The sequence below is a fragment of the Benincasa hispida genome, unplaced genomic scaffold (assembly GCF_009727055.1).
Source record: "Benincasa hispida cultivar B227 unplaced genomic scaffold, ASM972705v1 Contig159, whole genome shotgun sequence".
NCBI classification, from domain to species: Eukaryota; Viridiplantae; Streptophyta; class Magnoliopsida; order Cucurbitales; family Cucurbitaceae; genus Benincasa; species Benincasa hispida.
The window spans coordinates 484,456-500,007 of record NW_024064153.1 but is presented as its reverse complement, the minus strand read 5'-3'; the positions used below and the strand labels follow the sequence as shown (position 1 = coordinate 500,007).

Below are 15,552 nucleotides of genomic sequence, written 5' to 3'. Positions count from 1 at the left end.
ATCCTAATGCAAAAACCAACTTTCTTTGAGGTCTTGCGGACATGTTTGAATGACCTTCTTAAGCAAGCACATTACTTTACGTCGGTCAGAGATAGTGAGAGGATTCAAAATCTAGGAGCTCCTTGATAGCCTGTTTAAGATCCAATACTTCTTTGTAAGAAGTACAAAATAATTTACGCATATAAAGCCGGATAAAAATACTCTCTCTATCATCTAATAGTGAACTAAATGCAACTAGAAATTGATTCCCATCATGGGACAATAAATGGGAATAACCCTATAGAAATTCTTGTATCAAAAGAGAAAAGTTCTGATATTTCAATGCAATAGGTGCGAAATTCTTCAATAAATCAATTTCCCTATAGAACTACTTGTATCAAATCCAATTTTTCTCTTGAATTAAAACTGCATGTGGATTCTGATTTTGAAGAAACTTTTTAAAGCAACCTTTGGCGAATGGGAAGGAATTTTGCAAAATTGGAGACCACAAACTTCAATAATTGAAGTAAGGGACAATGACTGGGCGACAACGTTCGGTGATAGCGATAGAGCAAGAAACCTGACGAAAGCGACGACTAGGATGGTTCCAACGGCGACGATAGCTACGGTTAGGTCTAACAATGCAACTAGGTTCGATTTTCTTCTGGGAGAGAGAACACTTCAGCTTCATAGACTCTCCTCCTTTTGGTCGTTCTGATGAGGTTGTTACGAATTGGACATGATCAGACGTACTTATCCTACCTTCCTGGAAGAATTGCTAACCCAAGCTGCTCGATGCGCTCGCCTTTCCCTCCAGCCACGGCAAACTTGATCAAAAAAGAAAAGTTAGCATGATTGATGTAGCACACCACCACAATAAAGCCATTTGCGTCCCCTTTAGTTTAAAGCAAACATCCTCCACCTAATACTTCTCCATCTCTCTCTCATCTTCCTCGGCCAAACCTCCACACCATTCTGCGATTTCTGAAATAAAATGCTTTGTTCTTAAAAATGGAGCCGCATCCAACATGGTGACACAACCCCTTGAAAAAGTCAATCGTGTACCTTTAGCTGCCAATTGAAAATTCCAATCAAACTCCCCAAATTCCTCCACAAGACCAACAAAATCACTACTAACAATTACCCTGGCTTTCTCCTTATATTCACAAAGGCAAACAGCTTAGTCGGAACAACAAGGTCTCACGAAAATCGAGAGCACAAGCTAATTTTATAATTGTAGCCTGAGGCCCTTAAGCACAAGCAAAAACATCTCCGACCCTTCTTTAGCATATTAAAAGGCCCTCGGCTCACGGCTCCGGCGAATACCCTTTGGTCCAACAATGTTTTTTCCTTCCTTTGGAGACTTTGGTTTGAAAGAAACGCGAGAATGTTTTGTGGTCAAGAAACTAACATGGATACTTTTTGGGATTTAGTGACGCTTTTTTCTTTTACTTGGTCCTTTACTTCATTTTTTTTTTTTAATTATAGCCTACTCAAATGTACACTAGTTGGGCTTCTCTTTTGCCTGTTGGTTTGTGGGGATTTGTCAACACCACCCTTTATTTCAGAATGGTGAAAATGTTCAAGTAGATAAGTCACACACTATTCCTGCCAAATTCTCTTGTTTGAATGAAAAACATGGTTTGCAGATGAAATCAATCTCATCTTGTTCTTCATCAATTAAGGTCCAGCTCGATGGCTATGTTTAGGGTTGGGCTTAATTTTGCGAAGTCTCTTGTTCTTGAGACTTCGACTAACCATTTTGCTTTAAAGAAATTATGTTTCTATAGCAGTTTTCAAGTTTGCATCGGGCAGCTGAATAGCGCTTTGGTATGATTTGTGGGTTTCCTCTGGAAACTCATTTATTCAAGATCTCTTACTCCCACATTGGTTTGATCTTGGTTTATCTCAATTTCCAGTTTATTGGTTTCCCCAACATACTCAAGGATTATTGTTCTCAGTTGCTCATTGGTCTTTCGTTTGGCATTGGCTTTAAAGTTCTTGTGATCTTTAAGCAGTGGGATATATTTCTGTTTTTTTTTTTTTTTTGGGTTTGTTAGGATTATAAGGTTTTGCTCATATGGAGATTTTACATTGTATTTCAGATTTTTTATCTTCCTCTATTTTACTGAAAAATTAGTCTCTTCATTTTTCCAATGAAAAGTTTTGTTTTCTTTTTCAAAAAAGCGTATATAAGGTTTGTTAGGATTAAAATGTGTTTTGTTTTGTTATATACACTTTTCATCTATTAATAATGAAAATTTTGTTTCTTGATAACAAAAAAAAAAAAAACAAAACAAAACAAAGAAAAAAAAATCCAATAACTAAAGTGAGAAGAGAAAGCGTTCAATAAGGGCCAACCCAGGTAGGAAATAAATATATTTAGTTATAGGACTGAAATTCAAATAATGTACCTCCAGTTCACTGCTTATTTGCATTTGCTTCTTCAATCGTTCCCCAGAATCATTAACTTCTTTTATTAATTGCTCTTGCAAAACTTTTTCACGTCCCCTTGCAGCTGCAAGTTCTTGCTCTGTGTATAATAACTGATCCAGAAATTTTTTTCTCTCTGATTCTGTGGCAATTACAATGACAACTCAAATCAGCAAGAAAAAAAAATTTATAACAAATATTGATAACTGTAAGGATTTTTTTTTCAGGAAAGATCTTTCATGGATCAAATGAAAAATTACAAGGAACTCGAAATAACTAACCTAGAAAGAAACCAGCAAAGAACTAAAAACAAAAATAGATAGCAGCCAAACTAAATGATCAAAACAAACCCAAAAAACCATTCAGCATGAGGTAAATACCATCCGATAAATATGGAAATCAAGCTGAAAGATTTCATAGCCATTTAAATCTTTTTTAAAAAAGAAAAAAAAACTTTTCATTAATAAATGAAAAGGAAAAAATTGTTAGAGTGAAAACAAACAAACAAAAATCCCGTAAAATACAAAAGCCTGAATAAAACATTCAAGAACAATGCTTGATCGAACACAATATTCTTTAAAGCTCAAGGTGCAATAAAACACAATAGTCTTCTGGAGTTCAAGCACAAGGCACAAAAAACAAGTGCGGTTTTTTTTGTGAGGCGCACTACATATAAAAATAGTACATTAAGAAGAGAAAGCATGCCTGAAGTGAAAATATGGAGGAAAAAAAAGATCCTTAAACAGAAGAAAATTGCATGTAGGCAAAGTAAATTTGATATTTTTAGTTAATTGACAAGAATAACCCCTGATTATTACAATTTTTCGAAAATAATAGAAAAGCCCCAAAGCCCAAGACTTTGAACCTTGGGACTTCATAGAAGGAGCGCACTTGAGGCGCACCTTATTTTGTGAGAAGGCGAGGCACAAGACTTGCGCCTTGAGCCTAGGCATGCGCCCGGGAGGGCTTTTTAAAACACTGATCAAACAGAAAAACAGTCACTGAAATTAGGTGAAAGTTTAACACAAGTAAGATCCAACCACCACAAAACTGCTGAAGCTATGACCAATTCCAACGATGTACAATATGAACTCCTGAGCTACTGGCCTAAAGACTAAACTTGGAAGAAAAGGTCAAGAATTTCCCCTCATAGCTTCAAAGATCTTTTTTAATTATTTCTTTTAAGAGTTAAACCAGCAACTTAACTCCATCATTCAAAGGACGGATGGATGCTGGATGTTTTACACCTTTCCCACTCCTCTCCCCACATCCTCCCTTGCCACCGGCCATCAGTCATGATCCATGCCACTTCACTTTCCCAACAACCAGATTATTCTGCCCACTGCTCTACGCTCAACTGTTACTACTGAACATAAACACTATACCATTGAAATAGACCACAAATATAGAGGTTAGAAGACAAATCACAAAAGCTGCCAAGAATTGATCATTCTTCATCTTCATTAGCCACCCCATGCTACAATGGTTGGTTGAATATTTCGAGGACCTAAAATATGCTCTGCTTGACCAACAATTTGCCACACCCATGCTACAATGGTTGATAAATGGAACGAAGACACATTGAAAAGCATTGGTGATTCTTATGGAGGATACCTAGAAACGGCCGCCAAAACATTGTCTTGAATGGATGTAATGGAGGCTTCCATTAAAATTAAACCCAACCTTTCTGATTTCCTCCCAACCAAGATATAGACCCTTTCTTTGTGGCAAAAAAAGAAAAATATCGTATACATGGTCGACATCCACAGAGGAATCTCACAGGTGAGGCATAGCTACAGTAGAATCCCATCAAAAGGATAGGTCATCTCCTCAGACCATACCCTGGTTCAGCTACATATGAGGTTACTTTTACTTTACCTGTCGAGGTTGTTAGAGTATACATGTGTAAATATAGGAGCTTATTAGTCTTTTGTCCTTTATTATCTTTTTACTATAGTTTAAGGCTTCCATGTATGCCTATATATATTGAATTCCAATGTATCGAATACGGGTTCTTTTATATTTTGATCTCACAATAAAATGGTAGAGTTAGGTTTTTCCTAGGACAATTAGGGTTTTGTGAGTGATTAGGGATATGTGAACCCTAAGGTTTGAGGTTCGGAATACCTTTTTGGAGGGTGGCCATTAACTTGAGTTTTGCATATCACTGCCCACTTCCAAAACCGTCGTCGTCACCACCGTTGAAAATCGTCATCATCACCTCCACTGAGGTCTATCACTGTAGTTATTTTTCATCTCCCCCACCCAAAAGATGGCCCATCTATTGATCTACAGGAATCCAAAATTCGGTCAAAATGTCGAAGAGTCATTTTTTCCAAGTAATAAAAAATTCTCTCATGACTCTAATTTTATAAAAGAACTTTGCTTGTCTCTTTAGCTTTTACCCAATTTTGTTTGAAAAACATCAACAATCTCCGTATCATCCTTTGCCTTATAAGCAAAGTTGTGATCAGTCATCATTACTTTCTCAAAGGATTCGGTAAAGGCAATGATTAAAGGACCTTTTCTTTCTTCATCAACTGAGAAGATTTCTTGGCACTCTTCTTCATCTTTGCCTTCTTATCAACACTTCGACAATCGGGTTGTATCAAAATCATCTATATCTTGTTTTTAGAAAAAAATGAGAATGCATGGTGAGTTGCAACAATTCAACTAAGGAATCTTCGAACCAACGTAAATAAGAGAAAGAAAGAGGAATCGCCAACTTTTTCTTACTATCTTCAAGAAAAAATATTGCATGTTTTTTGGAACCATTTACTTCTTCTCTTCCTTCTTTGCCTCAGCAACCTTCTTCAACCGAACACCAACATGGCGGGCATTTGCTTGCTCAACACAAAGCTTGTCATAAGCCTTGAAAGATTTCATGCCTTTTGTGATCTTCACAAGCTCCAACGATGGCTTCTCTAATCCAGTAGGCATGTAAGAGCCCTGGACCTGGGTGGCAGTAGTTAGTTCCTCAGAAGTAGAATCGCCAGCCTTGAACTTGCGGGCACATTGGGGAAGATGACCACCTTGGCCTTATAAGTCTTCAACCTTTGTACGTTAGCTTGAAGAATCTCCAAGGAGCGGGTTCTACGGTGATGATCAACTACAATGCCAATTGTTCGTACATATGTCTTTGGAATGCCAACTACCTTCAACTCTTCCAAAGAGAAGCCTCTACCGGCCCTCACTTTCATGTTATATTTCAACGTTTGTCCATGAACAATAGGTTGACGTGGTCCACCAATAGGCCGAGGGAAAGTTTTCATGGCCTTTTCTTGACGAGCATTCCTTCTCCTTGTTTTTCGAGCAGTTTGGTTGAACCAAGTTCTAACATAATTTTGCCAGTGCTTCCTAAAGTGCCCACTAGGGATAACATGTTATGCTCCATGGCTTACCTTTGTTTTTCTTTCTATGTTCCTTCTGCAATTCCAATCTCCTCGTTCCCTATAACAAAAAACATTGCATTTTTTAACCAAATAAAGAAAAACTTAATTAGTACACAGCAGTTCCTTACTTTCCATAATTTAGCAGTCTTTGCTCATTGACTTCTTCTCTAATGATTCCAAGCACAACTCTTCAATTGCTCATTGGTCCAGGTCTTCCACCACAGCTTCGTTTGTTATGTGTTAATGCAATTAAAGCTATTATTTCAAAATTTTAGTTGAAGCATAATCAGTTTTTGAAAGCAAAGCAATAGTACGTATTGGCTAGATCCTTTTAGGGCAGCAAAATTTGAGGTTTCTCTTTCATGTTCTTGTGCCTTTTATATTTCCCAAGTATTTTTCACCTTCTTTTTCAGTCATCCCTTTTTGGAAGTCTGTATCTTTGAACATTAGTCTATGACTCTTTATTCAAAAGATATAGAACTACATACACTTCATCTACCAACAATTAAAATAAACTTATATGCTGACTGGTGGCTACTCACCAATTTTGGAGAGGTTCTCATTTAGCACGCCCAACTTCAATTCATAATCATGAACTTGCTTCTCTGCATTGCTTAATGCATCTAAGAAGTCTGACTTCACCTGAAAAATAAACAAGATTAGAAGTTCATGGGACAAAATATGAAAGTATTGGAAAGCTTATTGTGCAAGGTTCGTTTGTGAGTTCTAAAACTATAGTTTAATGTGTCAAGGAACAAAGACATTTGATCTAAAATATAATAAAATAATAAATATTGTAAAATAGGTAACAAGTATGCAAATGGCCAAACATACTTCGACATGGCATAGATTTCTAGAAGGGACATAAACCGCACCATATGAACGACTCCATGGAGAATAAAACAATTGGAGTATGTTGAATATGTTGAAAAAAGATTGAGGTTGGATCTCCAAATCTTTTGCATAATTCTCTATTCAAGATATATGTTTAAATTGGAATATCTAATTTTTTTCCTGCTTAGTAATGTATTATTGTAGAAGGATTGCATTTTGTCTTCTTAACACAAAGAATGCCACTTAAAGATAGAATCTTCAGCAGCATATCTTCAGTTGCTGAGGTGGGCAGGTTTTTGTCATTTTTTCCATTCTCATGTTAATTAAAGAAGCTTTGAAGACATGGTTTTTTGAGTTTGAGGAAAAAAGGTAGAAAAAAAATAAAATCTTCTTGCTGAGCTTGATTTCTTAATGATAAAGCAGAAGCTAATAACTTTAAATTGGCAATCTTTTTGTCAACTGGAAGATTAATCGAAGCATCAGAAGTAGAGACAGCAGCTTCGCTTTCTTTAGTACTCTTATTTGTCTTAGCTTCTTGATGTAATTTAGATTTCTATAGCCTAGTTCTATATTTTGTTCGGTTGCAACATTCAGATTGTATTGCTTCATTAGACTACTCTTATTTTAGCCTTTGTTGGCATTCTCAATTTGTTGTATATGATGAGGGTGCTATGGGGGTGTCAACCTAGTTGAAATGTCCTTGTGCACCTACTGATCCTTTGGTTTCCTGATTGATTTCCTTGTATTTTCCTTTATTATCAAAGTACTCATCTCTTGTACTAATTATATTGATTAATAAAGGTTGTTTTCTTTTCAAAAAAAAAAAGGGATCCATACCATCTCATTGGGATCATATGCTGGCTTCTGGGTCTATTGTCTTTCGTCGATTGCTTAAAGACGACGAGATAATAGAGTTTCAGGATTTGCTAACTCTAATTTCAGGTAAGAATTTCGAAAAATTCTGATACGAGAACATGGCCCCTAGAAGCACATGGCAATTTTTCAGTAAAATCCCTTACTACTCATCTCTCCCCTTCATCCCCTTCGGACAAATGTCTTTATAAGGCTTTATGGAAGGGTTAGGAGGAAGGGTTAGGAGGAGAGCGAACAAAGAGAATCACATCGCCGAAAGTTTTTTTTTTCCTTTTACTTATAGTCAATTATGATTCGATTTGGATTCATGTGTGATCCATTATGGTTGCATTTGGATTTTTTTAACATTATGGTATTCCAGCTAGATTTGAAAAGTTTTGTTTGCAAGCATTTATGTAATTTATTTGATGTCTTTGTTTAATTATTTAATGGGTTTACAAAGTATTAATTTAATAATTTATAATCAAATTTACAATTCAATTTGACCAAATAAAACTTTAGAACTAAAATTGATCCACATAGTCAAGTGCAAGGTGAAACATGACTATTTTCCTAATTCATTTCATATAAAGGAGGAAATACAAGAAATCAATAAGAATTGACCAGTACCTCTCCAAGACGGTCTCTTTCCCCAATTAAGGAACTCCAAATGGCCATTATAACAGTATAGAAAACATGAACGTCCAAGATGTAAATCTACAACCATAAATTAAATAGAGATAAGTAAACAGCACACCCATTACAGACAAAAAAAATATATACAAATTTGAATTCTCCCAACCCAACGATAGCTATGTACTGCTAATTTCAAGCATATGATATTCAAGAAAAGGATCACAACAAGGTGACTTCTGTTATAACATGTATTTATATTGTAATTTTACATCTCCTAGATTAGGGTTTCTTAGTTGCCTATATATGTGTGTGTGCGTGTATGTATGTATCTTCAGCCTAATTAATGAATAAGATCATTATTCTCTCTAAAAGTATTGTGAACATGGTATCATAGCAGTTTAGGATATGTTAGAGTTGACACTTCTCATAAGGTTAGGGTTTGAGTTGAGTCATCAAGTTTGAGTGGTCGTTTGTCTAGACCTCCCATCCCAGGAGAAGTGCCATCACCGTCCATTCCAGTCTGCAATCGTCAATCGCCGGGAAAGGCCACACGTGAGGTTCATGTGCCGCCACCAAGAGTTTCATCCGTTGCCATGCGCCAACGCATGAGCCCACCGTTCCACATTCCGTCAGTTGGGTTCTCGGTTCATATTTTCTGATTGTTCCTGCATTTGGTTTTATTGAAATCTACTTGGTTGTGAGTTATTTGAAAAAAATACCCTTTTTGTGCTTGGGGTTCGTTGCTGTTTTGTTTCAATTTGGAGCTGTTTTGCTCTTTGGTTCATCTTTAATTTCTATTCTTATTTTCTCTTTCCACTCGTGAGATCTACAAATTGTTTGTTAAGCCATAAGGAATGAAATGAAGCATATAGTAGTATTTAATGTAATTCCCCTAGCATCGAAAATAATTGAACATAAATTAAATGGATCTAATTACTATGAATAGTGTCGGACGGTTTAATTTATTTGCTTAGCACAGATATGGATGACCATGTGACTAAGGAGCCACCAAAAGATGATAAGAAAAAGGCTTGACTTTGCGATGATGCTCGACTTTATCTTCAGATAAAGAATTCTATTGAAAGTGAGGTTATTGGTTTGGTAGATCATTGTGATTTTGTGAAGGAACTCTTAGAACTCTTAGAATTTCTATTCTCTAGAAAAGAACACGTACATCGAATGTTTGATATCTGTATGCAATTCTTTCGAGCTGAACAGAAAGTAGAATCTATTACAAGTTACTTTATGAGACTTGAGAAGACAGCTATAGAACTTGCTTTACCATTACCGTTTAGCCCCGATGTCAAAGTTCAACAAGCTTAGCGAGAAAAGATGGATGTTCTGATATTTTTTAATGGGCTTTTATCTGAGTTTGGAATGGCTAAAACACAGATTCTTTCTGATTCTGAAATTCCGTCATTAGAGGAAGCCTTCAGTCGTGTTCTTCATATTGAGAGTTCTCAATCCGATTCGTTTGTTTCTCAACCTAACAATGCTAAGAATAATAATAACTCCCGGGGTACTTCAAGGACGACTAACAATTTTCAGAAGCCTAGTTATGAAAATCGAAAATCAAATTCCCAAGAGATCATCTGTTACTATTGACGTAAGCCAGGACATCTGAAACGTGATTGTTGAAAGTAGTTGTATAAGACTCAACGATCTCAACATGCTTAAATAACTTCCACTAATGATATGGTTGAGAAGTCTGTTACCATCTCTACTGACAACTTTGCTAAATTTCAAGTGTTCCAGGAATCATTGCAAGCATCTTCGTCATCGAATCCTATTGCCACCATTGCTGAGACAAGTAATTCGAAATGTCTTCTTACATCATCTACCAAATGGGTCATAGACTCGGGTGCCACCGCTCATATGACAAGTAATTCTAACTTATTTTCTACGCCTTTGTCCCCTATCTCATCTCAATCTGTCACTTTGGCAAATGGATCAACCTCTTTTGTTCTTAGATCCGGCACCATTTCTCTCACTCCATCACTTTCTTTGTCTTCTGTATTACATTTGCCTCAATTTTCTTTTAATCTAATTTCTATTAGCTAGCTTACTAGTGACCTTAATTGTTTTGCCCCGTTTTTACCTGGTTATTGCTTGTTTCAGGATCGTATGACGAAGAAGATTATTGGTAAAGGGCCTGAGTCAGAGGGCCTTTACATTTTTTACCATCAAATACCGAAAGTTGTGGCTTGCTCTGGAGTTACATCCCCATTTGAAGTCCATTGTCGCTTGGGTGATCCATTGTTGTTCGTGTTGAAGAAACTTTATCCAAAATTTTGTTCCTTGTCGTCTTTGAATTGTGATTCGTGTCAGTTTTCTCAATTTCATCGTCTTAGTTCTAGTCCTAGAGTTCATAAACGAGTAAGTGCTCCTTTTGAGTTAGTCCATTCTGATATTTGGAGTCCTTGTCCAGTCATGTCTTAAACAAGTTTTCATTACTTTGTTACTTTTGTTGTTGATTATTCTTGTGTTACTTGATTAAATTTAATGAAAAATTGTTTAGAGTTATTGTCTCATTTTTGTGCTTTTCATGTTGAGATTCAAAATCAATTTAATGTCTCTATCAAAACCTTGCGAACTGATAATGCTGGTGAATATTTCACTCATGCACTTGGATCTTACTTATGTGGTCATGGCATCATTCTCAGTCCTTTTGCACAGACACTCCATATCAAAATGGAGTTGCTAAAAGAAAGAACAGATACCTCCTTGAAACAGCCTACGCCTTATCCTTTCAAATGCATGTTCCAAAGCAATTTTGGGTTGATGTTGTGTCCACTGCTTGCTTCTTGATTGATAGAATGTCTTCCTCTGTCCTCAATGGAGAGATTCCTTATCGTACTCTTTTTCCTACGAAATCTTTGTTTCCTATTGCTCCTAAGATCTTTGGCTGTATTTGTTTTGTTCGGGATACTCGTCCAGATCATACCAAATTAGATCCGAAATCTTTGAAATGCATTTTCTTAGGCAATTCGAGTGTTCAAAAGGGTTATCGTTGTTATTGTCCTACTCTAAACAGGCATCTCATATCTCCTGATGTTACATTTTTCGAAGATATGCCCTTTAGTCCATCACCATCAAGTCCGTGTCAGAGGGAGGATGATGATCTTTTTATCTATGAGATTACCTCTTCTACATCATCCTCTCCTCCACCTTCCTCTATGTCTCTTCCTTCCGAACCTCCGGTTATTCTACTTCAGGTGTCCTCCACAGCCACTTTCAAACCCATGTCCTCCATCACTGCCTTCTTCGACATTTTACCCAGGACCAAGTGATGATCTTCCCATTGCCTTTCAAAAAGGTAAATGCACTTTTACTTACCCTATTTCTTCGTTTGTTTCATATAACCAGTTGTCTCATCCCACTTATTCTTTTATTACATCTCTTGATTCCACCTCTATCCCTAACTCTATTCATGAAGCTTTATCTCATCCCGAGTGGCGTAGTGTAATGATTGAGGATATGATTGCTTTGGATGATAATGGTACTTGGGATCTCGTTTCGCATCCGGCTGCAAAGAAGGCCATTGGGTGTAAATGGGTGTTTGCTATAAAGGTCAATCCCGATGGAACAATGGCTCGGTTGAAAGCTCGTCTTGTTGCCAAAGCTTATGCCCAAATCTATGGGATTGATTATTCTGATACATTTTCTTTTGTTGCCAAATTAACTTACATTCGACTATTTATATCGATGGCTACTACTCACAATTGACCTTTGCATCAACTTGATATTAAGAATGTTTTTCTTCATGGTGATCTTCGAGAGGAAGTTTATATGGAGTAACCACCTAGGTTTGTTGCTCAGGGGGAGAATGATAAGGTGTGTCGCCTTCGAAAATCTTTGTGTGGATCGAGACAAAGTCCTCATGAATGGTTTGGTAAATTTAGTCGAGCACTCCAATGATACCAAATTTGCAACTTGCTAAGGAAGGAAAATTGTTTAAATATCTCGAGATATATAGAACATTAGTTGGAAAGTTGAACTATTTAACAGTGATACGACCTAACATTGCTTATTCTATGAGTATTGTGAGTCAGTTTATGTCTTCCCCGACTATGGATCATTGGGTTGCAGTTGAACAAATCTTATGTTATCTAAAAGATACACCTGGACGTGGGATCTTATATAAAGATCATGGTCATACAAGGGTTGAATGTTTTTCAGATGCTGATTGGGCTAGATCTCAAGAAGATAGCGATCGACCTTTGGATATTGTATTTTTGTAGGAGGAAACTTGGTGTCGTGGAAAAGTAAGAAACATAACGTAATTTCACGTTCAAGTGTTGAGTCATAATATAGAGCTATGGCACAATCTGTGTGTGAAATAGTGTAGATACATCAACTTTTATCTGAGGTGGGCTTCAGTGTTAATGTGCCAGCTAAACTATGGTTTGATAATCAAGCTGCTCTCCACATTGCATCTGACCCAATATTTCATGAACGAACTAAATATTTTGAAGTGGATTGTTATTTTATTCATGAGAAAATACAAGGGTTGATATCTACAGAAAATGTGAAGACAGGAGAATAATTGGGAAATATCCTAAAGCAGTAAATGGAGCAAGAATAAGTTATCTGTGCAACAAGCTGGGCATGATTGACATATTTGCTCCAGTTTGAGGGAGAGTGTTACAATATGTATTTATATTGTAATTATGATTAGTTGTCCTTTATTGTAATTTTACATCTCCTAGATTAGGGTTTCTTAGTTGCCTATATATATATATATGTATCTTCAGCCTGATTAATGAATAAGATCATTATTCTCTCCAAAAATATTGAGAACAACTTCTATCTGTTTATAATAATTGATTTACATCAGCTGATTGACAACAATGTAACAAGATGATTTTTATTATTACATCAGCTCATTGTCAACAATGTAACAAAATGACTTTTATCAACTCATTGATTAATGATATCAAAATACTCGACCTTTTCTTTTAAAATTTTCCGGGTAATAATCAGAACGTAAAGGGCATGTGACGAGGTGATCCATTGATAGTGCCATAGGATGAGAGATGTATGTTCCACTTATGCCATTCTTTAGACTTCGATTTTTTTTTTCAGTGCTCTTTTAGAGTTTTCTTCCTAGAAGTACAGCTTGTTTTCTCTTTTGAATGCTTTGGTTTATTGTTTTAGCAGGGATCTCGAAACAAAATTATTTGATTTTTTTCATTAAGTTATTTATGGTGGTCTTTTCCCTTTATTTCTTAATGACTCTGGATAGAGATCTTAGCAAGTTGAGTTGTTAAATCTGATGACTCGATCAACCATCTTTTGACTTAACCTAACTTCTTGTGTGGCTTGCTCTTGCTCATCTTAATTAAAGCAAGTTTATCTATTTTATTTTAAAATCATACCAATTATGTAAATCAGACAATCATGATTCTAAGCATTCAACATTTTACAAAAAAATGATAATTGAACAATTCGTAGGCTAATCAAATTGAAAAGGGAAATGACAGTTCTACCAAATATATCAGTACATGGGCAATATTGATGTATGCAAATTTAAACTTACAGCAACCACGGGGACCCATAAGCTAAGAATAGTCAAAGCATTAGGACTATCTGCAAATAGGATATAAGATATGAGAAGTCAGACAAAAGAAAGGGAATAACATTCGAAACAGTGTAAAAGATGATTGTAATGAATAAATTTTTGTCGATTCTGTAAAGGCTTTTCTTTATAAAGAGAAAAAATAAGAGAGATTGAAGACGTAAGATATATCAAGGACTTCCCTTAGGATATCCCGTTATAAATACAAATGACAGAGGATGCAAGGATAATGGATCAAAGTTCATATTTATTGATGAGATCCATGTCAGGAACCAAAAAAGTTTTCTTTTAATTCTTTTATTGAGAAACCAAACTTTCATTAGGATAAAAATGAAGAATACAAAGGAGATTGGGAAACCATCTATATAAAAAGAAAAATAGAAAAGGATCCAAATTAACAAAGAAGGAACTATAATCTAAAAGAATATTAAGAGGTTGCTTGGGGGCGCTAGGTTGGTTATTATCGTCAGTGATTATTATAGTCTATGGGTTATAATAGTTTGTGAAGTATAATAGTTTGTGTTTGGGGTGCTGAGTAAAATAGTCTGGGTTATGTTAATTTTGTGTTCGGGTTGCAGGTTATTCTAGTTAGTGTTTAGGCTTTTTCTACTATTTTTCAATTTTTTTGTAATTATATTTTTCAAAAATTATTTCAAATAATAAAACTGTTGAAAATATTTATAAGATATAGAAAAATTTTAAAATTGATTGATAACTACTGATAGAAGTCTATCAGTATTTATCAACATCTATCATTAATAGTTTTTAAATTTTGCTATATTTTGTAAATATTTTGATTCATTTTTCTACATTTGAAAACCGCCCTATTTTGTGTACTTTATTTTAAGAAAGAATTTTTATTACATTTTTTATGTTTCATTATTTATAACTATACTAAAACTACAATAATAATAATAATAATAATAATAATAATAATAAATAAATAAATAAATAAATAAATAAATAAATCAAAGTTGAAACGTTTTCAATTTTTGATGCAATTACATCTTTCTATACTTTAATTTAAGAAAGAAATTTGATTACATTTTTTTATACTTCATTTTTTATGACTACTAAAGCTGAAAAAAAAAAGTCAAGGTTGAAGCTTCTTTTATTTATTTATTCATTTTTTGCATTTACATTTTTTTTGTAGGGGAATTGTTTTAAATGTTAAACTGTTGAAAATATTTTCAAACATAATAAAATGTTACAATCTATCAGCGTCTATCAATGTCTATTAGTGATGGATGATAGCAGTCTATCCGTGTATATCTGATAGCAGTCTATCAGTGTATATCAATGGTACCCAATGATATTTTGCTATATTTAAAAATATTTTGGTTCATTTTTCTATATTTGAAAACAATCCTTTTTCATACTTTAATTTAAGAAAACATTATTTTGTAATATATTGGTTCTCTATTATTTTATATTTAAATGAGAATACAAAGACCCATCAAAATTATTTGAATGTATTTCTAAGTACTTGAACATAGAAAAACCAAACAAGAATTAAACAAGGCACCATCAGGGGGGAAAAAACACATTATGTGTTCATTGTAGTTAAAGAGGATTTCCAACTAGTGTTCACTATAGCTAAAGAGGGTTTCGAATAGTCTATCATAAAAGACAACACTCCCTATTACGTGGTAAACACACCATGAAAGAAAGCAAACTTGGTCCTCTATTCGAGAAAGAAGCCTTTTTACAAGCTCCAAGTAGCCTTCGAATCTTTTCTCCTGAAGGATCCTAAAAGGCTAAAAGCAGACATACCAAAGGTTGTAGCCTAAAAGGATCACGAGGTGAGAAGACTAACATCACAACCTACCAAAGTGTTCTCCAATGTTG

At 35.1% G+C, this 15,552-nt stretch overlaps 1 protein-coding gene and 1 pseudogene across 2 annotated transcripts in view; both read right to left on the bottom strand.

The window, feature by feature from the left end:
• Positions 1-15,552, bottom strand: part of LOC120068969 (mitotic spindle checkpoint protein MAD1) — a 52,522-nt gene that overhangs the window by 32,754 nt on the left and 4,216 nt on the right. Inside the window, exons 1-4 of one of the 2 annotated variants that reach the window (XM_039020611.1) lie at positions 6,347-6,442; positions 5,933-6,059; positions 5,814-5,862; positions 2,394-2,554 (exon numbers count right to left, since the gene is read on the bottom strand). In XM_039020611.1, the coding sequence (XP_038876539.1) occupies positions 2,394-2,417 (24 nt within the window). In that variant the 5' untranslated portion in view covers positions 2,418-2,554; positions 5,814-5,862; positions 5,933-6,059; positions 6,347-6,442. Of the gene's footprint in view, positions 1-2,393; positions 2,555-5,813; positions 5,863-5,932; positions 6,060-6,346; positions 6,447-15,552 lie in introns of those variants that run through there. The other variant, XM_039020610.1, reaches the window with a different exon arrangement.
• LOC120068970 lies at positions 3,722-5,795 on the bottom strand (annotated as a pseudogene).